Source organism: Zootermopsis nevadensis, unplaced genomic scaffold (assembly GCF_977971745.1).
Source record: "Zootermopsis nevadensis isolate Lab colony 2312 unplaced genomic scaffold, Znev_1.0 Znev_ptg000021l, whole genome shotgun sequence".
In the NCBI taxonomy this organism is placed as follows: domain Eukaryota; kingdom Metazoa; phylum Arthropoda; class Insecta; order Blattodea; family Termopsidae; genus Zootermopsis; species Zootermopsis nevadensis.
In genome coordinates this window covers 17,004,579-17,029,551 of record NW_028259153.1, presented here as the reverse complement: position 1 = coordinate 17,029,551, position 24,973 = coordinate 17,004,579, and the positions used below count along the sequence as shown (strand labels likewise).

The 24,973-nt window shown below is 35.5% G+C and overlaps 2 protein-coding genes across 5 annotated transcripts in view; both read left to right on the top strand.

The window, feature by feature from the left end:
- On the top strand, positions 1-23,993 carry Gcn2 (eukaryotic translation initiation factor 2 alpha kinase Gcn2). Of its 4 annotated transcripts, none has more exons than XM_022083131.2 (28): positions 1-284; positions 1,820-1,989; positions 2,668-2,803; positions 3,821-3,940; positions 4,362-4,549; positions 5,076-5,188; positions 5,325-5,491; positions 6,059-6,178; positions 6,275-6,446; positions 6,522-6,759; positions 7,404-7,521; positions 7,922-8,071; positions 8,352-8,594; positions 9,509-9,666; positions 10,133-10,327; positions 10,583-10,780; positions 11,068-11,218; positions 11,839-12,005; positions 13,064-13,238; positions 13,390-13,783; positions 14,448-14,635; positions 15,222-15,452; positions 16,066-16,223; positions 16,625-16,856; positions 18,687-18,796; positions 20,007-20,223; positions 20,975-21,141; positions 21,521-23,993. In XM_022083131.2, exons 1-28 carry the CDS (start codon positions 255-257, stop codon positions 21,645-21,647), a joined length of 4,833 nt encoding a protein of 1,610 aa, XP_021938823.2. In that variant the 5' UTR covers positions 1-254; the 3' UTR covers positions 21,648-23,993. The 4 variants fall into 4 exon arrangements, with proteins under 4 accessions (XP_021938823.2, XP_087208634.1, XP_021938822.2 ...); XM_087352508.1 differs by lacking the exon at positions 1-284 and adding an exon at positions 510-776 and having other exon boundaries at positions 23,284-23,993; XM_022083130.2 differs by lacking the exon at positions 1-284 and adding an exon at positions 511-776.
- A 132-nt stretch (positions 23,994-24,125) lies between these two features.
- The window catches only part of LOC110839199 (lutropin-choriogonadotropic hormone receptor), a 112,926-nt gene continuing 112,078 nt past the window's right edge, over positions 24,126-24,973 (top strand). The window contains exon 1 of the mRNA XM_022083134.2: positions 24,126-24,966. Coding sequence (XP_021938826.2) covers positions 24,839-24,966 — 128 coding nt within the window. The 5' untranslated portion in view covers positions 24,126-24,838. The remainder of the gene's footprint in view (positions 24,967-24,973) is intronic.

Genomic DNA, 24,973 nt, shown 5'->3' with positions numbered 1-24,973 from the left:
GTCAGTATTAAAGTTGTCACAATTTCTAATTCCGATTATGAAAGCACGTAATGAATTATGGAATAACAGAAAACGTGCAAAAAAGATAACATTACGTATAATATTTAAATAAAAATGGTATTTCAAATAACATTTTAAGGCAGCATTGGAATTGATGGAGTTTTTAGCTTTTTAAAAGTGTTTTTAGAACTACATACGAACATCATAAGTATTTTAAGCGCTGTAATATTTTTTTGTGTATGAACATGTGAAACATGTCTTTCCACTTATTTAATAATAAACAGGTATGAGCTATTAGGTTTTTTTTAAATAAGGCGGAATTCTTCTTTCCCTGTTATTCTTCCACAGTGTTTCAATTAGTTGTTGTGCTGAAAACTTGCTTGAGAATATTCTTTAATCTGTATTTGTGACTTCAACCTCAGATTATAATAAATGAATTAATTGCACACAATGTGCATACTAATTTGCTTGTTTACTGTGGTCTGTAATAGATCGCGCCATTTTTTTACGAATCAAAATGTGGTATCGTTCTGTGGTATCTGGATTTCAGATGTGAAAATGTGATATTTTGTAATCCGTGTAGTGTTACACACGTTGCCCAACGAATTGTCAAAGAGTGAAGTGTTCGGCGTGGGAACGTGAAGTTACAGTCTGTTGTGTATTTTCTAGTTGTGGGTTATGTATGTTTGTATTTCTGTGCTGAATTTAAGTAAGATTTGACAACCGGTATGGAATCTGTACAGGAGAGACAAGAAAATGAAATCCAGGCACTTAAGGTTGGAGGTTAAAGAGTTCTTTTCGTCTGTTGCAACAAAAATAACAAATTCCTGCCATGTGTGCCCCTTACGAATAGGTTCAAGAAAGGTTATAATTGAAACACAGAATTATAGGCAAATTTCTCTATTGCCTGGGGTTTATAGACTAAAGTTTTTTTATAAGGGACTAATAAATATAATTAAAACACCCGTAACGTATTAGTTCATGAAATATAAGACACTTTTTAGTTACAATGTTTCAGAAATTTTTTGTGATGATAAAGCCCTTTTCAATTTTACTGATGAAATCTTAAGTGGTCTTATGATAAAATGCATGTTAGTGGTATATGTTGTGATATTTCTAAAGCATCTGATTATGTAAATAATTAATTATTCTTGTCAAAACTACATTTTTATGGAATTTGATTTATAGCTGGTCAGTGGTTTAAATTGTACTGCCATGGTAGAAGACAACAAATAGCAACAAAATCACAAGGTTAAAATAATAGCACTTCTTCAAATTGGGGCATTATAGAACTTGGAGTTTCTCAAGGTTTAAGTCAAGTCGTCTGTTTTTCATTATGTATAAATTATATACCACCAAACATTAATTCTTAGTGTTAACTCATATTTTTTGTGTATGATATTAATATTATTATTTCACTTCCGGAAACTGCTTCCAAATTTCATGAATATCTTTGCAAGTTTGAGCAAATGAATTAAAGCCAGTAACTTGCATTAAATTTTGGCAAAACAAATGTTATGAAATTTTGTACAACTAACAATAATTGTGTTAATCTAGGTGGTATAAAACAATGAAGAAGTAGAAACATTTCTTGGCCCACAAATTGACATTAACTTAAATTAAAAACATATATTCAATACATTATCCCTAAACTAAGCTCAGAATGTTATGCTATGAGGACTGTCACATCACACATGAAAACAGAAACTTCAAAATTAGTCTGTTTTGCTTACTTCCATTTGATCTTGTAATATGCAATTATTTTCACTTCCATGAGAACCTTGAATCTCATAAAGTAAAGTGCAGACTAATTTTATAGGCTATCTTCACTCATGAACTGCAAGATGTTTGCAAACAGGGTGTAGAAAATGTGTGGCATCCTCTTGAAATCATGATCACATTGACACCACAGCAAGGAAGCAGTGGCCAACAGGAAGTGCATGCTCATATTGACCTTCATGTGACATGTTCAGAGCGGTACCCAGACCAGTAAGTATCATTTTGTTTGTGGCAGTTGATTTTCTTCATGTATGGATTGAGGGGCAGTTTCATTACTGAAATTCAAATGGTTCACAGTATAACTAAAAAATGTTGCTAGATGACAGATTTTTCTTATAATTGTAATTCATCTGTTATGTGTGAATATAACAGTTTCCTATATTTACATAACATCTACCAGTTGGCCAATGCGTCTGAAATATATGTGTTGATATTTTGTTATAACTGTAGTTTGTCTGTTACCGTTGGACATTTACAGCTTTAGTTGATTTTGGAGTGTAAAAAATTCATGAAGATCCATCTCTGCATTTATTTTGAGACCTTTGTTATTCCATTGTTGTGATCTGTCTGGAATACAGTTAGGAATTAGTTTCATTTTATGTCAGTTGGCTTCAGTTTTTTATCCTTGATGATGGAGACAGTATGTTTCCAAAACATTGGAATCTACATGCAAGTCCACACAGTATTTTACCCAGAAGATCAATATCTCATTTATTTTGTATATAGATTATTTAATAGTCATATCAACTACAGAGGCTACTTGGTGTTGAATGAGGTGTGAGAAGAGTGATGAGTTGGGTATATTCATCAGCCTTGTATATAAAATATTTTAGTGGTCAGGTGCTTAGTTTTTATAGTGTTAGTGTGCTTCATTCTATTTGTTCCCAGGGTGCCAAAAATTGAACTTGAGAATAGCAAAGGACTGTCAGTTCAGCAAGTTGTTCAGTTACAGTCTGAGTTAGACAGTTTAGCTCAGGAACTTAAAGGTGAAGTGATGATATTTGAACTTGCTCAACATGTACAAGTGAGTAACATTTGCATATACATAACATCCACACAGACTTTGTAGACACTTTCTCATTTAATTTCTTTTACCTCACTTAGATGGCTTTGGAATGCTGTGATGTTTACAGAGTATAAAGAAAGCACTATGCAATCATATTATTGAGATGGCTGTCTTGTGGGTTGTAGCACCATGTAGTCTAGTAGAAGTGTACTGATGTTTCAGAGGTGCTTGCTGTCTCCATTATCAGGGTGCCCTGATGAAGGAGGCAGCAAACACATGTGAAATGTTGGTAAACTTCTACCAGACTACACGGTGCTGTGCTACAACCCAGAAAGTAGTCATCTTCATATTTATCTAAAACCAGATGGAAATTAATTTTTGACCTGAAACAGAAGCACATGTGCAGAAAGTGATCTAAATTCATAGAATTGCTACTTTCTTAAATTGCAGTGACATATTGCTGAAATAAATGTAATTTTAAAAAGAATGTGATGAGGAGGTGTGCTACAGACTTAAAGAGAAATAGTTATAATTTTAAAGCATAACACATTTCGTATAATTAGGGATTTCATGATACCACAAGGTGTCATGGAACTCAGAAGACAACAGTCAAAACCTCTAACATCATGAGAAACTAATATCTCAGATGTGTCACAGTGCTTTTGTCAAGGACAGTTTTGGATTGAAAATGTTAATTTTAAGGAGTAAATTACTGAAGAAATATATAAATCTATAAAATGTGATCCTTTAGAACTTTACAGTGTGCCATGCCAATATCAGCTGCTTTAATGCTTTTGAATTTGTAGCTGAAGATCAAATGGCTTATTTTATCATAAAAGTTTCATCCTTTATCATACAGGTATAGGGGATTTAAACATCCAAATTAAGGGACTGCCAGCTGAGCTTTAACTACAGTGTTTGACAGTTAATAATATGCTACTGTGCTGCATGGCCATCTGGATAACGTAGGCCGTGACACAGTCAGTAGAGTATGATTTCATTTTGTGTTTTTGTTACTGACAATGCTTGTTGTAGAAATTTCTGCATATTCACAACAAACCAGGATTTAAATCTTTCTATGAGGAGATGTTATCACGGCAGGAACAGCAGCAGGAACAGCAGCAGCTAATTAAGAAGCAGAAGGAAGACAAACAGGTAATCTGCTATTATGGTACATTCTTCTGTGTCTTATTAGTTGATTATCCAAATATGTTGCAAATTATTTTGTTGGTGACAGAGGAAAGGGAAATATAGAAATATTGGTTAAGCAAAATGCAAGATATTTTGTTAATTATTGCTTTAGTAGGCATGCGGGCAGTCAGTCATAATGTCTGGGGGCTGGATGAAGGGTTTGATTCCTGGTGGGAATTTTTTTCTTTGCCGTTGTGTCCACTTCAGCTCTAAGGACCACTCAGTCTGTTATCCATTGTGGAGTTTATCATGTATCTCCATCTCATGTTTTACCTCTTTGTAACTTATCTGGATTCATGGCATAGTAATATGACTTTATGTTCTCATTTCACTTTACGTCATTGTTTTTCTTCTGCCTCTCTGACAGTTTCTGTTAATGTTGCAGCGACAGGCCATCCAGGATGAAATTCAGAGAAAGAAGGAGGCACTGCAGGAGGAGAAGCAACGCAGGAGAAGTCATTGCAGGTCTGTTGGGGATGATAAAGTTTCAGCTGTTAACAGTGACCATCTGGGTCACATTGAGAGGAGTCGGAGTTGCAGCTATGTACGCACCTGCTCAAATTCCAGGAGGAGGTGGGTTGTTCATATACAAATGATTCTTAGTCTGTAGTCTTAGCTGGGTCCCATTGTACAAGACTGATTATAACAGGACTGTGAAATATGTTTTTTCTGTATTTATACTGTATTTCTAAAACTACCGACAGGTAAATTCCATCAGCCTTCCTTCTAGACCAAATGATGTACTAGGCAGCACCATGCTGAAGTCTGCCAAGCAGCTGTTATGAAGGTCATAAAAGATCCTGTACAGCTCTTGTATGGGTGTGTATAGTTTGCCAATGGAAACTACAACTTTTCAATGGTTGATCATCAAGTGTTCAATAAAAGAGTCTGTACAGTTTTGAAACTAACCATTTGGAGCCAAAGCTCATCTAAATCATGTTTAAGAATTCAGCCCACACATCAAAGAAAACAGCACTTCTTTATTGTTTAGTGATGAAAAGTACCAACTGTACAGATATTATGTACTTAAAAGTAACTGGGACTCAGTCTGACCGAAGTTGAATGTAATGGACTGACTTCCCACTTCTGCTTGTTGCAGAAGTCAGAGCACGTCCGAGAGTAGTGAGGGTTCCCTGTGCAGTCACAAGGGTACGAAACTCTTACACTTCAGTCATAGGGGTGAGAGACAGATTTACCGTGGTACATGTTTAGGTAAGGCAGACTATAGTTAAGTTTTCACTTTATTTAAAATTAACTTACATTGAATATATTCTCATGAAAGTGATACCTATTATATATAGACTAATAGTATTATGGTATGTTTATTTTATTTTCTACAATGTGCTAGGTCACAGCCCTAGAGGCAGTGTAGTGTATGCTGGTGTGGACATTGCAACAGGTGAAATGGTTGCTGTTACTGAATGGACATTAAAATTGAAGCCAAAGATCAGCAAGAAAGTGACTTTCCATGATGCAGATTCTGAGTCCAATGATTTCACAAAGTATATGAAGCAGGTGATTATTCTGAAGTCTGTATTTCTATTGGGTTGTTACATGATATAACAGGCCAATGGAAATATATGTGTATGTGTCCATCTTCTGTCTGTTCTTAAATAGAAATTTTCCAGACACTTTGATAGTTATATGAATATTAAATATCTTTTTCAAAGTCTTTTCCAAAGCTTCAGTATCTGTTTTTGGTCACTTAAAAATAATGTTTCCATTCATCTGTAAGTTTACTATTCCCCAAGTCAGTCCTGAAAATCATTCACTTTTCAGCTGTATCTTATATACTGTGTAATAATTTCTTCCTGTATATAGTGAAATTTCAGGTTGGGTATTGCAATGTGTAGTCTGGTAGATATTGACTCCTTTAGAGGAATGTATTGCCACCATCATCAGGACTGAACTCTGAAACATTGATGTCTGCCTACAAATCCACAGAATGTTACAACTCAGGAGACCAACATTGACCCTTTTTTTCAGGAGGAATTGTTTTATTTTATCTTTTCTCGGTCTTCTCTGTCTATAATATTCATATTTTATTTCAAGTTTGTACTGTGTGGTTGATCTTCATTACAGGTTAATAGTATTGAGCAAGAATTGAATTATCTTCAGAAACTGAGTCATGAAAACTTGGTTCAGTATATTAGTATGAAATACGTGCAGGAAAAAGAAAGTGTAGTAATTTTTATAGTTCAGGTAAGCCTCTTAAATTTCGGTACATGTTTGTTTATTCTATTAATACTGCATACCTTGGAGAAGTGGTTTTGCTTGTAAATTGTGTTTTGATTTCAGGAATTTGTAAATGGTATAAATTTGGCCTTCTGTCTGATGGAAAACTTGTCTCTAGATGTAGATTTCTTGCGGCATTATTCTACTGGAATTTTGAGTGCATTGGCATGCTTGCACAGTAACAATGTTGTCCATAAAGACCTCCGAGATACCAGTGTGTTCATCAGTAAATCTGGTGAGTGTTTAAAAATCATAACCACTGTGTAATCTTCATATCAGAACTACCCCTTTATTTATTTATTTTTTGTAGGCGTGGTTAAAGTTGGAGATTACAGCCTGGACAAACGTCTGTCAGATATTTTCCAGGCCACTTTGAATGGGAAAGCAGAGAACATTTACCCCCCATCTCTTGGTCGAGGAGGCAAGAAAGCTGATATTTACCGCTTTGGTATTCTGATGTTGTCCCTTATCAGGGGCTGTGTCATCCATGACACTGTACCTGAAATGCCATCTAATCTTCAGCCTGACCTTAGGGATTTTCTGTCTAAGTGAGTGAAATAAAATGTTAAGTTTTTGTAAGTAAAAGCTAGAGTATGGAGCGATTATAAAAATATTTTAATTATGGATAATTGTTGAAGATATCTTCGTGGGGTTTGAAAATGGATGTTGTAATAGACATGATACTTGTGGAGTAAAGTGTCTGAAATAAAGATTTTATGTTCTGTGTGATTTTTGCATAATTAAATTATAGTACAGTAATTGATGAAATCTATTCAGGATGTTTCCCACGACAGGTAATTTAATTGCATGTTTTATTCATCTGACATAGCACTTCAGTACTAAATAAAAAAATAACTCATTTTGGAAAACCAAAAGTCTGGCTGTCATGAATTTTTTGTTACAACATGGGGCCATCATAGGGTATGATCTGGGAGTTAAGAAAAATGTTTCTTGTATCCAAAAAGGATCTATAAAATTTTGTATCTTAAATATTAAATATTGATTTTTTGAAGTAAGACAAAATTTCTATCTCAGTTTTTGATTACAGATGATGAGAGCATGTATGTATGATATCAGTGCACAGCAGTTAGCATTGCATAATTAATATTTCGTTCCTGTTAAGATTTCCATAACAACAATCAGTAGTTCTTTATTTTGACAAGAGACATACTCTAGTCTTGTATCCTACCAGGTGCCTGTTGAAAGATGAGCGACAGAGGTGGAGTGCAGAACAGCTGTTAGAGCATCAGTTTGTTAAAAGTCCCATTGAACATGGGCTGAGTCCACAGCGAAGTACAGAAGAAAAGCAGGTGAAAGAATGTAGACAGCGTCCTCTTCTGCCTTGGCTTGTTTAATTGCAGTACTTCTGCTCTTACATGCCATCTAAACAAAGTATTATAACTGCTAAGAGTCCATGGTGTTTAGAAGAGGTGAATTTTTTAACAAAATGACCAAATGTCATGGCAGAGCAGTTTGCACTCCTACTTATTAGGAAGGTCCTGTGTTCAGATCTCAGCCCAGAGATCAGTTATCCTGATAAGTTTTTTGATGTTTATTGTGTAAACAAAGTAAGTGATACTGTTTTTATTAAAACAGTAAAAGTAGTAGGTACACTGTCATTAAACAACATACGAATGGCAGTTGTTATTGATCAGCCAGTGCTTCAGTGTTTGAGATTACTTTTCAGCATTTTTTCTTCTTGTGTTTTAGTATAAATATACAGAAGAGACCGAAGATGAGGAACCAGATTCTGATATTCACTTTTTCTTGCCAGCTAATCCAAAAGGACAATCCAGAATACAGAATGAATTTGAAAGTTTAAAGTGGTTAGGGAAAGGTGCCTTTGGAGATGTTTTGAAGGTGATTATTAGTGTTTTATATATTTCATTCAGTGACATCATATGCTGGATTGGCATTCTCAGACTCTTATTTTGTGAAGTATGGAACTATTGGCTGTATTTGTGGCAATTAAAGTAAAATGTTAGTCAGTTAGTTTGGAGTTATAAAAATGTAAGATGATGTGACATGATCACAGAAATGAATGTGATGTTAGTGCAATTCAGAGATACAAGATTGTAAGTTAAGAAGTTTCAAAGAGAGTGGTTTATTCATTTTTCACAGATGCATTTTTTTCTTTAAGGTTCGTAATAAATTGGATGGTGGTGTATATGCTATTAAACGTATTGAGTTGAATCCAAAGAACAAGCAGCTCAACAAGAAGATAACTTGGGAAGTGAAGCTTCTGTCTCGTCTCAATCATGAAAATGTGGTGCGCTACTACAACTCATGGATAGAGAGTGCGACCATTGAGCCTGCTTCAGTACTGAGCAGTATTGCCCCCTCTCCTGCACCTGTTCACACAAATAAGTTGAATTCTAACCAGGTTAGCATGCCGTGTAGATGTGTGCATAGTTTCACTATGTGTAGAAAATCTGATATCATAGAAAGATCAACTTCATTGATAGTTTGTTAAGAAATGAGTCTGAGCATTTAAAAGAAGATATGTTATACTATCTGTAGTTTTTGTATGATTGTGCGCCAAAGGAATTTTGTGCCAACTTTGTAACTGAAGTATTTTAAAAATTGAATTTTGTAATGAAGTTGATTATAGTACCATATGTTTATATGGAGCACTTCATATGGGATGAAGAAATGTTTATAAATTTGTATTTGAATTGGCATGCATTGTAGCAGCATATAAAGTATTTGGACCACTTAGTAAAGTGTAATTTATAATGTAGGGAAAGTTATTGATTAAGATATAAATATAAGAATTATTATAATATTATTTTAACATATATTCAGTCATTATTTTACAATTAAAATTGTATCCCACAAGTGGGATCCTGGCTGTTCTGTAAGTTACAAGAAATTTATAAAAATTCAATATATAATTTAGGTTTCACATTGATGAGAAAGTTGTCTGTGGCTTTTAGCTAAATTGAAATTTCTGCTTGTTCTTTTATTGCACACACATTACAGGATTTTAAATTGTAATGTCTTGAGTTTTGTTATTATAAATAAATAAATAAAATAACATAAATGTAGTTGGAACATACACAATTTGAAATATGTCAGTACTATTTAAGTTTTTGATCAAACACCTGTTTATTGTCACATCCTTGAGATGTGTCATGAAGAATGTCTTTGGAAATTTTATGTACTCTACAGAGTACACCTTTTCAGTCTCTCTGATACTGATTCAAAATGTATGTTTGTGTTTTTAGATTTTCAAGAAAGTGGCTTTTGTCACCATATGGGTTGTTGTGGTCTGTGCTAAGAGTTGTTTTTGTCTAGTTAGTCCTCACTGATGATGTCGAGAAATTGGCTCCACCCATGAAGGATGAGTGTGTGGAGTGGAGTGTTTCGTATGAATCCAGAGTAAGTGCTTTGCATGAGGAAAGTGCCAGTTCCGTTGACAGCTCCGATGAAGATGAGGGTTGGATTACTTTTTTGTAAGTGTCATAGTATGTCACTGTTATCTCATTTGTGGATATGGAGGTTTTGGCAATTTCAGACATGTTAGTTCAGTCGACAACTATACAGACAAATATCTCTTTTACTGAGCTTCTCAAGTTGTGGAGATGGTTATAGACCTATTAAGTGGATTAGAGATTTTTTAATAAACAAATTAAATACTTGATGAATTTCAACATAGATTTACATATAGAAAATCAACAAAAACTACAGTGCAGTTTGTATACAGTCCACACTACAATCTTTAGATGATAACTACACTTAATGGCATAATATTAGACTTGACTAGTGCATTTTATACTATATATGCATTTGATATTCTATTGAGTAAAATGCACAAAATAGGAGTTAAAGGAACTGCTCATGACTTACTTGATTTATCTTGACTTGCCCACTTTCTTCATAATTCTTGTTATTTCCATCTCTGATTTACCATTTTTTTAGGCCTTGTTCTGACTCATCAGATGGGATTATATTTGAGAAGGATGAAGTGGTAACATCATGTTTGCAGTCTCAAACTGGATCTTGCAGTGTGAGTGACACAGATTGTGATCAGAAGAAAGATTCTGCTGTTGCACACTGCAAAGAAATTCAGTTCATGTTTATTCAAATGGAGTTTTGTGAGAAGAGTACTTTAAGGTAAATAAATTAGTCTCTTGTTATACCATAGCACAGGTAATCAATGTGGGGTATGTTGATGATGTAAACAGCAGGATTTTATAGTGGGTATAAATTTTACCATATTGCATGTCTGTTTTAATTGGAAGGTTCCTGAGAGCAATTGGTGCATGAGATCTTTTAAACTGATTACAGGCAACTTAATTTAGAAACAGGATTTTTCACTGCTTAACATTATTCATTAGCTTGAGAGCTGGGTACTGTTGCCTATTGTAGGACTGCAATCGACAGTAGATTATGTGAGGATGAGGAACGAGTGTGGCGGCTGTTCAGGGAGATGGTTGAAGGTTTGGCTCACATCCATCAGCAGGGTATGATTCATCGAGACCTTAAACCAGTAAACATTTTCCTTGATTCAAACGATCATGTTAAGATTGGAGATTTTGGACTGGCCACAACCAACATCCTTCCAAGGTACATTTTGAACTGTTATACTGATATTTCATAGTAGTCATATTACACTTTGTATTGGAAAGTATGTTAGAAGAAAGTCTTTTTTTCTCCTTCATGCTTTTCTTAACGCATTTCTTTTTTCCATTTTAACCTCCTTTCTTCTCCCTGTTATATGCTTCCTCTTGTTTCATTTCTGTCTCTTTCTTAATCTGGGCATCTTAGCAGTCATGATCTTCCATAAATTTAGTTTGATCAGATGCTTCTACTCTAAATTAGTCCAAATTGTGATGCTTGTGTTTCCGTTCCAGACATCTGGCCTCAACTCCTGATGGCAAGTTGACAGACATACCTTCGTTTTCACAGGAGATGGGTGATGGCTCCTTAACTGGGCAGGTGGGAACAGCTTTATATGCTGCTCCTGAACTCACTACATCAGGCAAGAAGGCAATTTACAATCAGGTAATAAAACTTGCTTCATCTGCAGTTAAGTTACTGGCATACTTTGGAGATCATGCTTTCCTGACAAAGTCATGAACTTTCTTTGTAGTTGTCACATTGCATAAGTTTGTGTATTGATGTAACAAGATCTTGTCTCTTTCAAAAGTGATTTTTATATTATGTGGTGCAAGTGTCACGTATCTATAATGTTATTCCAGTGTCTTGCTCACAGGGTCACTTTTATCACTTGAGCCATCTACCAGAAATATACGTTACAAAATTGGTTTTGATGTGGCTAAAGAGACACCACTCCCTAGAGAAGCAATGTTATATGCCAGCTTTCACTAGATTATAATTTAATGTTTTCCTCTATATCAGTTGACCAAAGGAGTGTCTGTAGAGTGTAGCATACTTTTGTTGCTGTCATTTCCCCCAAAATTTTAGATGAGTTATATTGTTCTCTCTCCAGACCTCACACACTGCTGTATCTGTCTTATTAAGACATAACCACATTCTTCATTTACTGTTGACTGTACTGTAACAAAACAGTATATGTACAGCTCTCTGCACTAAAACAAAGCTTTATATGCAACTGTGTTTAAATATGTAATACAGTTGAATGATTCCTGTTTTGTTTCCAGAAAGTCGATCTCTACAGTTTGGGTATAATTTTCTTTGAGATGTGTTATCATCCACTTTTAACAGGCATGGAGAGAGTGAACATTTTAGTAAATCTTCGGAACAATGAAATTATTTTCCCCTCTGATTTTACAGAAGATGAAAGACCGCAACAAGTTTATATTATTAGGTATGTACTGTGACCTCTGAATGCATTTGATATTTTGTCCTGTAAAAAAAAAAAATTATATTAATTTCACACTGTAGTTTATTTCTTTTAATAGGGTTTCATATACAGTGTAACTGCTATAGAATGAGATAAAAATTCAGAAAAATGATCATGTTAATGGGTGTTTGTAATATGCAAAAATGGTAGAAGTACATGATGATTTTGTATTTTTCCGAGCGTGTTTTTTATATTTGTTAACCATAATGTGAGATTGTGATGCTTTATTAGTGAATTCCAAGTAAATTATTCTTAATCTGTATTTTTCTTTGTGTTTTTGTTATATTTGTGACTGTAATATTAGCCTATCATGTTTTAATGGTGATCCAAGTTAATCTCATTTAAATAACATCCATCTTTCAAGTGCATAATAGGTGACAAGTTTAGTTCATATATTTTGAATGTAAATAAAAATTTGGGTATAAAAAAATTAAAAAAAATTAATGTTATATGATCTATACCTTTCAACATTTCTTACAGCTACCTGATTGGGCTGATTACCCATTGAATACATTGTGTTGCAAACTAAGTATTCAAGTGAAATTAAATATATATTTATATGTTGCAAGATTAAATGTTGAATAATTTATAAAATATAACAGTTGCATCAGTATTGTCGTACACACGACTGAGTGACATACTCGTTGTCCTAGAATGATTATTCTTGTTCCAGTTGGTTACAAGTGTTATGCAAATTATTGTATTATTTATATATCTCCAGCTTGCACTAAATTCAGCTCTAGAGAAGTTTGTTTTCCCAATTTAAATAGTAGGCTGAAGTGCCAAAAGATTCAGAATTTTAATTAAATAATTGATGTATTTAGTAATTAGGTTATGAAGTTGTGGACTAGATTGAACTGGCTCATTATAGGGTGCAGTGGTAAGCTTCTGTGAAAATATAATTAACTTTGAGTCTGACAAGCAGGAAATTTCTTAACTAGGTTAGTGACTATCAGTTCATTGATGTGTATGTGGAATCATTAAATTTCTGGCTTCACTGTAACTCTCAAATTGTTATGTAGGTGGCTGTTAAATCATGACCCAAGTCAACGTCCAACATCTCTTGAGTTATTGCAGTCAGATTATGTCCCACCGCCTGAGCTAGAAGAAGCAGAGCTGCAGGAAATGGTTCGTCACACGTTGTCCAATCCACAGAGCAAATCATACAAATATCTTGTAGGCTCTTGCTTTAAACAGGTAGGTGGAAGCTGTTAGCAGTCATAGGTCTGTCTATATGTCTGTTGGAATATGTGCACAGTGTACATTGAAAACAAAAACTTGCAATCTGTCTATAATAAATAACCAAACAGCAGTGCACTGTATTGTGTTTCTTCTGTTTGTGTGACAGGAGGTAACGCGAGCAGAAGACATAACATATGATATGAATGTTGGCAAGAATGCTTCATTACCTATGCTACTGATGCTGCAAGAACTGGCAAAAGAAAGAATTGCACTAGTGTTCCAGAAGCATGGTGCCACCTGTTTGTCAACTCCTCTCCTCATGCCACAGAATGTGTTATATGACAACACAGATTCCTGTGTGCGCCTCATGTCTCACTCTGGTGGCATCGTCACCATCCCACATGATCTCCGCGTTCCATTTGCACGCTATGTGGCCCGGAATGGGATTACATGTCTCAAGAGATACACAATTGATAAAGTGTACAGGGAAAAAAGAGTATTTGGTTTTCATCCAAGAGAGCTGTATGAATGTGCATTTGATATTGTCACTCCAATCACAGGTATGTGCAGGGTCTGCCATTGACATTTTCTATGATTCATGTTGATTTTTTCCTCCATCTACATGTATGTCCCCAAAGTTCCTTACCTATGCTTTCTTAGTGGCAGCTGTTTACAGCCTTATTCATTTAATTGCTCCAGCAACATCAGGACAACTAACATGTAATCTAAGAATCTAGTTTTCTCTCATGTTGTTTTCCTTTGTCTTTATTTATAGTTTATTTAATTATGATTTCAGTATCTAGACTTTTTATGTCAGATGAGAGGATGACAGCGAGTAATGAAGTGGAAAGGATGCAGAAGGAAATGTTCATGGCTTAATTTAAGGTACTCTCCTGGCCTTTGCCTGGGGGGACTGAGGAAACCATGAAAAACCTTTAACAGGATAGCTGGTTTTGGGCCGAGATTTGAATCTAGACCTCACAAATGTTAAGCAGGAGATCTAACCACTTAACTTCAATGTTTGGATTCTCTTTGTCTTCATTTTTCCAGTCAAACTTGTTATGAATCTCATATCTGAATTTTGTTGTCTAATAACTTTATGTTACTATTGTTATGACTTTGTCTTCTGTATGTTATGTAACCTTCTTAATTTACTTTGGTGATTGTCAGTAAGTACAGTGTTCCATGTTTGTACTGCATTACTGTATGTTCCTTTTGTTGCAGGAACTCTGATGGCAGAAGCAGAATTACTTTCTGTAGCTTGGGAAGTTGTGAATGAGTTCCCTAGTCTTCGAGACAAGACCTGCCTGATTCGTTTAAATCATGCGTCTCTCTTGAAAGCAATTTTGATACATTGTGGGATAGAGGAAGAGAAGTACCATGACATTTACATGATCCTTAGTGAAGCTAGGGTGAGGCTTGTGAAAACAAGAGATATTAAACTAACAGTCACTATATATGAGATTTTTGTAAAATTGGTTAAGTATGTAGATACACAGAAGTCATCTTAACAACCAAAAATAGGATGGTCATTCTTGCACTTTTAACTCTTGTGTTGGCATTCAAACAGCCTGCATTTTGCATACATCAGCTACTTAATTTTACAATGATTCCAATTTCCTGATGTCTGCAGATATTGATGTTTATTTTATTTCAAATCTAAAACTTCTTGATGATGGTGAAGAGTCAATTGAATAAAAATTTCCTTGGATATTATCCATCGTCTAGTAAAATATAAAATATAAAACAAAACGACGTTTTTTTATTCAAATGTTTATTTTATTTATTGAATAAATCATAATTTGTGGGATCCACAAGGAACTTTCTTAAAAGTTCTGAGATCAACATTCTTGTGCTTCTTTTGGTGACAAATTCTCAAGGCAGGGTTATTCTAAATTTATCACGCATCTATCTCCTTGTTGTCGAGTCTTGCTTCACAAGTCACTTGATATTCTGGTACAAAGGGTTAACAGGCTACTACTTCTGCTGTGTTTCCAGGATGAGAAATACTCTAAGTTTCAAGTACAGACTCATTTGATCAGTCTTTGTTTAAATGACCAAGCAATGGTTACATTGTTTAGTCTTATTGAGACAGAGAGTCCGATCTCCAAAGTAGCCAGTGCTTTCCGTGTTATTACCAAGAGGAAGGGTGAGGCAGCATCATTAGCCAAGCAAGGCTTCCATGAGTTAGAAACAATTATTATGAATGCAGAAGCCCTAGGAGTGAAGGTAATTTGATAATTTTGTTTGTTTGTAGTATGAAATGTCATAAGGTATCAGCTTATACTTATTTTACAGGTTTAATCTGAGAAGAGTGTGCTGTTATGATTGCGGATATCACCAAACTGGCACATTTGTTCCTTCTCTTCTTATTTGTTATAAAGGCATTCCCTACTTTTGTGACATTTGTTTTCTAGTAGACACAATATTATAGGTGATTGGTACATTTCTGAGTATGGGCTATAAACTAAATTTTGCTCACTCTAAAAATGAAAATATTGGTTTTAATCATTTACCTCTGAACCACATACAACTGATATAATGCTGGAAGGAGAAGATGTAAATTTTTAATTATTCTAAAGGCTGTAACAGTTGTTGAAGTTGTCATATGCATTTCTTATAAATGTTTAAAAATTTGTAGCTGGAATACTGACACACATTTTATTTGTGTTTTTGAATTTTTTTGATTCATTCATTGATGGGATTATGTAAACAGTGTAAATCATTCCTTCATATATCAGAGCCTGATCATAAACTGTATGGTAATTTTATTGTATTTTTAATATGCTGCATTCTTTTCTGAAATTTGTCACATTTCCATCTCCTGACTCCTGTGTTGCAGTGTCCTATTGTGGTTGCCCCAGGGCTTGTATATAATGTGCAGCAATACTCTGGTATGATGTGTCAGTTTGTTTGCGAATTGAAAAAGAAACGAAGAAGAGGTGGGTTGGATGTTATTGCAGCTGGTGGGACATACGATAAAATGCTGGCTGACTTCCGGTAAGTTCTGTTAACAGTATGTGGAACAAGTGTAATGTTGCTATGCTTCAATAACTCACATTTTTATCCTATTCTCCGAGAATTTTCCTGAACCACCACAATTTCTGGATGATTGAATGCTGGAATAAAGGTTTCCCAACTGTATACAATATCTCGAAGAAAGTTAAAATTTTTCCCCAGCTTTTGGAATTTGGTGATGTTACACCTAATGCAGTGGAATGTAATAAAGTTCATGATTCCTTGTTGGGCTTTATATAGTGTCTAGTGTTAAGTAACAGGGAATCTTAATGGTGTATCAAGTGTTTAAAAACTGATCACGGAAGTTCAAGGATTCATGTCATTTGTGGATATTGTTGATACTGGGAAGAAGTGCATATTAATGTCCTATACTCTGCTTGCAGTAGGACACTAGACATGACTAGTGTGGCTTCAAAGGAGGTAAGTCAGGCTGCAGCTGGGATCAGCATCTCACTTGACAAGATAGTGTCTGCGTTACAAGATGAGAATAATGTACCAGCTGTGGATGTCGTGGTCTGTTCCGTTGGTAATCGGTCCATGGTGAAGGAGAAGGCAGCTGTAATCCGAGAGCTGTGGGCAGCTGGCATAAAGAGTTCTCTCATTGACAGTCTCCAGGTATGTTGTGATTTAAGGTCAGTTAACCTTTTCACTGCTGACATTGTGTTGTTGCAGATGCTTTTAGTTATGGTCAGTTCTGTATTCCTAGACTGTGCAGGCCTTGGCACTGACATGGACTCAGTGATTATATACAGTGAAACCTCGATGCATCGTTTTCGGCGGGGGTGGGAAATAAAAACGAATGCGGGAAAACGATAGATGCGGGAAAGCATTAAAATTTTTAAAAAAAACAATGTTTCTCTTTCAAAGTTACTTCTTTTTACCAAAAAAGTCTTTAATGGACAACTGGTTAGTCGAAACTTTACGTTTTAGGCCAAACAGAGCCCTTTCCACGTTCAAAATGTTTTCTTCGTCACGTTCACTAATATTATGCGCATAAAAGAACGACTTCACTTTTGCCAATGCAGCGTGTGCTTCGGCAAAACTCGGCAAAGTTCGGGCTCGCATTCGTCGTTTCTCCCTCTTCCTCACCGCTCGCTCAACCTTCGAGGACTATAACAGGAAAAATGGAAGTACTATTACTGCCGAACTCAACGAAACGTAGCTGTAGAAGACACGATATGAACCAGAAGAATGAAAAAGTTTCGCTCGCCTTTCCTTTGTACTTATAATAAAAGCATTTGTGAAGAAGTTCACACTGCACATGCCATCTGGCATCGCTGGAACGAAATATAAGTGCACCCAAATTAAAATCGTAAAATTTCTGACAATGGGCACCGCCATTCACTCCAACTATCACCCCTGCACCACTGACCCCTCATTCCAAAAGAATCTGTGCTGGTTGGGCGACATAACAGGTTACCGCTACTGTGTATTCCAAAAACATTGTGCGTCTTTCGGTATTAATTTATCTCAAAAATCAGCATTTTAAATTCTCAGAAACGATCATTGCGGGAAAATTGTGGGCCGGGACTAAGATTTTTGAACGATCGATGCGATAAAACGATAGTTCGAGGAACGATAGAAGCGGGAAAATGTAACATTATTTTATATGGAATGTATTCGGGACCGAACAAAACGGACGATGCATCCGGGAAAACGATAGTTCCGGGAACGATGGATAGAGGTTTCACTGTACTACTGCAGCTGATGATGATGATGGAGTAGGGGGAATAAGTTGCATAATGCAGACTGCAATTAGAACTCAAGTTGTACCTTTGTTGGGTGGGGGAAGGGAGAGACATGAAGTGGATTCAGCCACCCTTGAACTTAAGATAGAATGATGCATTCAGTTACACAGCTGTACTACTGGAATTTTTGATTTCTTATTATTCTTTACTTGTTTCTAATTAGGCAGTGTGTTCTATTCTAATTGAGCTTCAAAATCAAAATTTTGTTATTGGGATTAGTAGGTCTTCACCACAGTTTGTAGCCCATGTTGTAAAGTAGTTTTATTCTTCCAGCCACAACAACGACAACAGTAATAGTAAGAATACCAATCAGCAGCATTTGGAAAGAAAAAGCAGCTGTCCAGTGTCAGTACTAACATATCTGTTTTAATATATTTACCAGATATCTTGTCTGAAATTTGTTAATTGTTTTACCCAGTTACTCCAGGCAAACGAAAGGATAGTAACTTTAAATCAACACAATCACTTCCTCTATTCCAATTTACCTTACTAGTCTCATTTCGTGCTAAACAACCATTCCACTTGTTACAGCATAGCTCAAATGAATCTGTTTTTGGAGCTTCTAGTCGATAAAAGATGCATCCAACACTCCAGAGGGTTAGGCTGAGTGTTCCCACCTCTGTACAAATCAATAACTTGTTTCAGAAACTGTCTTTCTGAGTTAATCTTAACAGGTTTTTGATCGTTTTATGTGCAGAGTTTGGAAGAAATCAAGGACTACTGCCAAGAAAATTTAGTGCCTCACATAGTTATGCTGAAGGACATAGAGACAGGGACACTTCGGGTTTGTAGTTGGGAAAAGGAAAGGTTAGTATTGACATAAAGAAACCTGCAAAATATTTGCACTGAAATATTTTATCTTTTATTTTAATAGCATTTATCTTTCTATACAGATTTTAGTTGTTTTTTCATACATGATATTTCATAATCCGTAGAAGTATGTAGTGTATCTAAAATGACACCAGAGTGAACATGCAACAAAGTTGTGAGCAAAGTCTGGCTAGGTGTATGAGATGAACCTGGACACATGTAAAAGTTGATATGGGATTGCCTGGCAGCAGAAATGTGGGAAAGTATGAAAATGTTTTCATCATGGATTCTGTTGTAAAGACTCTTCTCTTTTAGGCTCATTATCATTAAGCATCCTTGTAGCAAGATTTTCAGCCCATTGCTTAGTGGCATATGTATAATTTTTTCTTCTTGCTGGACTTTTGGTTATAACTAACATTAGAAGATGAGGAAAAGAATGTGACTGTCAAGAAGTTAAGATGAAAATCAGGAACATGAAAACCTCCTAAACTTAAAGTAATTTCTTTGTACAGTTTAATACTGGAATTTTCTCCATACCAGATGAAACATTATGCTGCCATTAGGCAGGTTCAAATAAAGAAATGCATCATGTGAAGATGAGGTGTGCAGTAACTTAAGAAGGACTTTGTAAGATCCGAGGTTCTTACACCATTGAAGGTTCTGATGTTGGTCTTCTGGGCTGGACTTGTTGGTAGATACCAATGTTTTAGAAGCATTGTGTTTCTCCAAACTTCTGATACCTACCTCCAAGGCCATATGGTGTTACGACCCAGCAGACTAACATCGAACTGTGATGAAGGACTTTCTGTAAAGGATAGTTTTTCTTTTGTCTAAGAGCACAAGACATTTGCATAACAGTCATAAAAGACTGCAGTTGTTTTTTTGTGTTTTTCAGCACTGATGTTTGAGATTTGTGAGATGTTCTTGTTTTAGAATGGGGAAAAGAAGGGTTTCTACAAGGGTGGACTGTCAAGACAGCTAAAAAATTGGAATAAAAGCTGCAGAATCAGAGTGGTGGAAAGGAAATTGTATGTTTATGTGACAGAGAAAGAAACAGCTGAGAAGTGTGTTAGCTAGTATTATTGTGTAGCATCAAGAATGTATTAGAGAAAATAATTTGCATAATGTTATCTCTGTACCCTCCGTTGTGTTAAAATAGCAGGGAAAGAGAAAATTATGTGAGTAATTATGGTAATTGCTGTTGCAGGTTCCAAGAGAGGAAGGTGAATATGTGTGACTTGGTGGAGTTTTTACAACGATTGCTGAAGAACAGTGGTGAATCTGCAGATGCACACAGCATGCTGATGAGATCAGAGTGCAGAGTGCCAAATACTGATCTTGCAGGAGGAAATCCGTTGCTGAATTTCAACTTCATCACTCTGGAGAAGTACCAGAACAATAGTCGGAGGAGATACGAAATTCAGGTAAGGTACTTGTTTATAAATAGAAGTAAAGTGAAATTGTTGTTTAAAAGTTATGAGTATTAAATAATAAAATATTACTTTAATGTTCTTTGTTGGGACAGCAAGCTGCATTGCATAATGGTGCATATACAATATACAGAAGGAGAATCATTGTAAAGTTACTTCCTACAGCGTAGATTTCTGTTGTAATATTTACTTACAAGGGCACTGTATATCAACTGTTCGTTGTAAGAACATAGAACTGAACTTGTAATTTCTTTATATTGTAGGTTATTTGGCAGAAGCACTGATTCAGTGAATAGGGAACTAGATGTACATCATAAAATTGTCATTGAACACCATGGTCAAGTGGTTAGCACTCCTGCTTTGTATGCAGAAGATCTAGGTTCAAATCTTAGCCTGGGGACTGGTTATTCTGACATTTTTTTTTTTTTTGTGGTTTCCCTCAATTCCTCCAGCCAAATTCTGGGGTAGAACCTTATCATCAAGCCATGATTGCTTCCTTCCACATCCTTTCAAATTCATTATTCACCATTCTCTCATTTGACACTATACAGTCTGAAAGTGTTGTTAAATGACAAAAATGAAAATAAAAGATTTGCCCATAAAGATCACGTTACTAAACTCTGAGAATATCCATTCAGCCAAAATAAAGATTTTGTTGCAAGCAGACACTTATGATGGGTGTTCCTCTAGGTTCAGACTCACACTAAGTTGCCACATAGTTTCAAATTTAATTCATGTGATGCAGATGTTGTCACACATGTCCAGCACACTTCAGTGTCTCTCTGCCAAAGTTCGTGTGGAAGTGTTGGCTTTGAACCTGGAATCTGTTGTGGTAAAGACTTTGGCTACACATCTTGAGTTGGATTCAGACCAACAAGAATTCCAGAAGAATATTGGACTAGTTACTGAAAGGTAAGCTAACTGCTTTCCATAAATGTAGTCTTAATAGACGTGGAGGTGGGTAGTTACAGGATTACAAGTGAATGTAAGGAAGGGTGAAGATTTAAACAAATCCTGTTCAGATTCAGAAGATTCTACAGGTTTATTTTAAAAAGTGCCACCCTTTGGTGTTGCTGACTTACTTTAAGAGTGTGATGGTAGTGGTCTGGTTCTCAATCTCTCATTTAGACAGCAAAATTGTTACATACCAATTACAAGTTTTCCTATTCAGACTCCAACCATGTTCTGCCCTGATTTCAAATTTTCCCACCAAACCCCATATCCAACTTTTTTGGGGGTGACTGACAGTAGGCATATGCAAATACTAACAGTTATTTTCTCCATTTTTTAGGCACCCGCGCCATAAGAAATACTTGATAAGAATCTGTGATGAAATCCATGATCTGAGATGTGAAAAGAACTGTCCAGTAATTATTTTGTATAGCTTAGGTGACAACACTTTTAAAGTTCTTATGTGACTGAATGTTCCTACTACTAATGCCTGTATTGAGCAACAAAAAGACATTCAGAAGTTATTTTATGTGTGTGTCTGGATTGAGATATAATTTATATTAGATATTGATGTCAAGAAATGTCTGTGTTTTGAAGGATGATTGCTGCCTAACCCACAGCCAGTATAAAACTACCTTATTATAATAAACGTAATGGCCATATTGGTATCTGGAACACTTTACATTCCACCATATTTTGTTACCAGTCTGTGTTGTGGACATACTGTACAGCCAGGGAATATGTTATAGGTCACATACTTTGCAGGCTACATTACTTGTATTTAAGGAGTAGAAAGTTACCAGTGAGCCCTGATAGCAATAATTCCTGTTCGCTATGCTCTCTAAACTGTTATTTAGTATTTTTATGGGATATTTGGGAAACAGTTTCCTTCCTTTTCACTTTGATAGAAAGAACAGTTTTATTCAGTAGAACCAGAGCGCCCAAATGCCACAGCTGAGTGGTTACTACTCCTGCATCATATTTGCGAGGTCCTGGGTTTAAATTTCGGCCCAGAGACCAATTTTCCTGACTTAGGCTTTACGGCTTTACATAGTTTTCCCAGACCCTCCAGGCAAATGCCAGGATAGTGCCTTAAATTAGGCCACTTCTATATTCTTTGAAATTCCTTATTCACTAATCACTCTTTTATCCTGTGCTGTGTAGTCTGAACTACTGACATTTAAATAAAATGGCTAAGTTATAGTAAATTCATTGCACAGCGGTGAGTGTGAAGATGAATCGCCCTGATGATGGAGGCAGTATGACCTCAGAAACGTTGGTTAACATTGACCAGACTACACAGTGCAACAACCCAGAAGACAGAAATCTTCAGCAAATTAATTGTTATTAATTTAAAGGGGAATTATAGCACACAGATTTACAGTTTTCAGTCTTCGACATAGACGTTTCACAAGCTGACTAATCTCTGTACATAATTTGTCTATGTGTCAGTTTAGTGAACTGTAAGACAAATATTTTCAATGTCTGTGTATCATTGAAATACTTTGTAATATAAGCTCTTCTGCAAAGAATGCATAATGGCCGTGATCATATGTGAATAGGGATTTAAACCTGCCTACTATGCGTCTGCCAACGAGGAATTAAACTGTTAACCAGTATACTAATGTGATGCGTGACCAGCTGGACTGTGCTTAAACGTTGACACATGGTTGATAAAGGATGATTTATATAGTCATGTAAATGTTAGATCATTCTAGTTTACATTTTAATAGCAGGATGAATGTATGAAAATATACTGGCAAATATAATTGAAAGTATGTGAAGTACCACATTTTCAAAACTGCATTGGCCTTTGTAAATATAATAAATGTTACATAATTAATTTGTTTTTATTTCTTTTCATTACAATGAAATTTTATTGTTACAAATATAATTTGTCATCCCATAACAGTTTGTTATAGTGAGGGTTTAGTAAACTGGTGAATTGGGCATGGCAGGACATGACAAGGACCACAGAAACTACATTTTGTTTATAGATGCCAGTTATTTGAATGTAATGCCCTTATTTCTAGATAGAATTTGTGATTAAATTAATATTGAACAAGTAATTTATTTATGCGATATTGAAATATTTGTTTTGAGGGCTGGAATGTATTTGCTCTGGATATCGGATGCCGTTACGTTCAGGAAGAGACAAGGTTTGTTTGACAGTTTGCAAGAAATTTGAAACGTATTGTGTGGTGCCATAAGGTGGAAGAAGTTTGTAAAATGACCAGTGTACAGTCAAGGCTTGCACTGGCTGATGGGCTAGTGCTGAATGCTGTCGCTTTTTTTTGAATTCCTAAGTTCCATGACTTTTGTGCTCAGTTTATGTTTTCCATTATTAAAATATGAATTCTGGTGTATGCAATTTTTATTCCTGGTTTGCACTGTAAATTACTTTATGGTTTTTATAGTAATCGGTTGACATAAGCAGAAGAATGTTTACTGTGAATTTAGTGTTGAATGTGATATACAGAAACGGTAGTAAAAAAATATGTTTTACATGTCAGTGTAACTTTTATAAAATATTTTGGTCTCAGCGTTGACATAAAATGGACTGTAATATCAGTGTTTAAATCTTGCCTTGATACTTACACATTGATTTTGCAGGTGATTTCTACATGAATCAGTGTCAGGAAATTTATAAAGAATATCCTTGAAGTGATGCTTTTGTGCCACATGTGGCACAATCTGTTTATAGGTTTACATTAATGTCATTAAATGTTCACTAAAGTGCTTGTACAGGAAATTGTAGGTATCGTATAATTTTTATAGTAAATTGCCCATCATGAATGATGGGAAAATCTAAAGCAGTAAATGCATTGTCAAATATTATCCCATAAGGCCCAAAATCCCATAACAGCATTGCCATGGCAATGGTTGTAACAACATGCATATTCATGAATAACACCCAGATGGATCGAATCTACATGCTCACTCCCTGTTTGTAAAAAATGCATGCTAATGTCACGCCTTGCAAGTGGTCACTACCATTCAGGTTTTCCAGTCAAAATTTTGTATACGTTTCTAATATCTCCTGCATGTGCTACGTGCCTCACCTATACAGACACTTTCATTTGACAACCTTCAAAATAGTTTGTGAGAGAGAGGTTATAAAGCATTTTCTGTAACCTCCTGTCGATTACTTTCAAATGTTACCATTAGCAATCCATTCTCCAGCACTCTCAATCTATGTGAGATGCCAGATTTCACACATACAAAACAACAGGCGGTATTTTATCTTAGTTGTAAAGTTTTTAAATAGGAGACGGAGGACAAAATTCTATACTGAATACTACATGGTGTCACGGTGAGTCTCTTCAGTTAAAATTGTATGGGTTCTGTTCCAGAAACGGCCCTCTCGCTCCACTGTCTAATTTGTACTTGTATTTTTTTTACGTCGTCTGTGGTTGTGGAAGCTGTGGTGGAAAAAAATGTGACATAATATGACTGTTTTTAATGCCATTTACTGTTTTTAAAAATTGTAATAATTTTGCTGTGGAGTGTACGAATTATACGCGGTTGACGCATTCATTTGTTTCAGCTGCTCTTTGGCATGTTGTTTCTTTACGTTCTGAATGCTCTTTCATTTATCGTTGCTCTTTCGTTTATATGCTCTGTTCAGTTGTTTTGGGCGTTTTGACATGGGAAGTAGATGTTGTGTTTTGTCTGTTTATATAAAGAGAGTACAATGCTTTTGCATTATTTGTGGATTGAAAGAAGTGCTGTGCATCCGGAATTGCAAAAGTGGCTTGCTGCTGGTACATTAGTTTGGAACATAATGTGAGTA